The 272-nt window shown below is 56.2% G+C and overlaps 1 protein-coding gene across 8 annotated transcripts in view; it reads left to right on the top strand.

Annotated features, from left to right (window-relative positions):
* The window catches only part of HRG (histidine rich glycoprotein), a 10,199-nt gene that overhangs the window by 8,967 nt on the left and 960 nt on the right, over positions 1 to 272 (top strand). Inside the window, exons 8-9 of one of the 8 annotated variants that reach the window (XM_042881263.1) lie at positions 1 to 36; positions 202 to 270. The exons of 1 other annotated variant lie outside the window; for it this stretch is intronic. In XM_042881263.1, coding sequence (XP_042737197.1) covers positions 1 to 36; positions 202 to 270 — 105 coding nt within the window. Of the gene's footprint in view, positions 271 to 272 lie in introns of all 8 variants that reach the window. 6 more of the 8 variants (XM_042881260.1, XM_042881262.1, XM_042881261.1 and 3 more) reach the window with 6 other exon arrangements.

Raw genomic sequence — 272 nt, 5'->3', positions numbered from 1 at the left:
CCACACTGCCCTCCTCCTCATGGACATCACCACCCACACCATCCTCCCCATCATGGGCCACGCTGTCCTCCTCCTCACAGACATCATCATCCACCTCCTCCTCCCCAGGAGGAACCAGAAAACCCCTCTTCTGGTCCTCTTATTCAAGAGAAATCTGATTTTCCCCCTTCTACTCCTCCCTATGATGAAGAACATAGTCCTCCCCCTCCTCCCCATCATGGACCACACTGCCCTCCTCCTCATGGACATCACCACCCACCTCCTCCTCCCCA

The sequence above is a fragment of the Lagopus leucura genome, unplaced genomic scaffold (genome assembly GCF_019238085.1).
Source record: "Lagopus leucura isolate 7727_CA_CO unplaced genomic scaffold, USGS_WTPT01 Super-Scaffold_100029, whole genome shotgun sequence".
NCBI lineage: Eukaryota > Metazoa > Chordata > Aves > Galliformes > Phasianidae > Lagopus > Lagopus leucura.
Note: the sequence above shows the minus strand (reverse complement) of the source record. Positions and strands in the feature narration are given on the sequence as shown.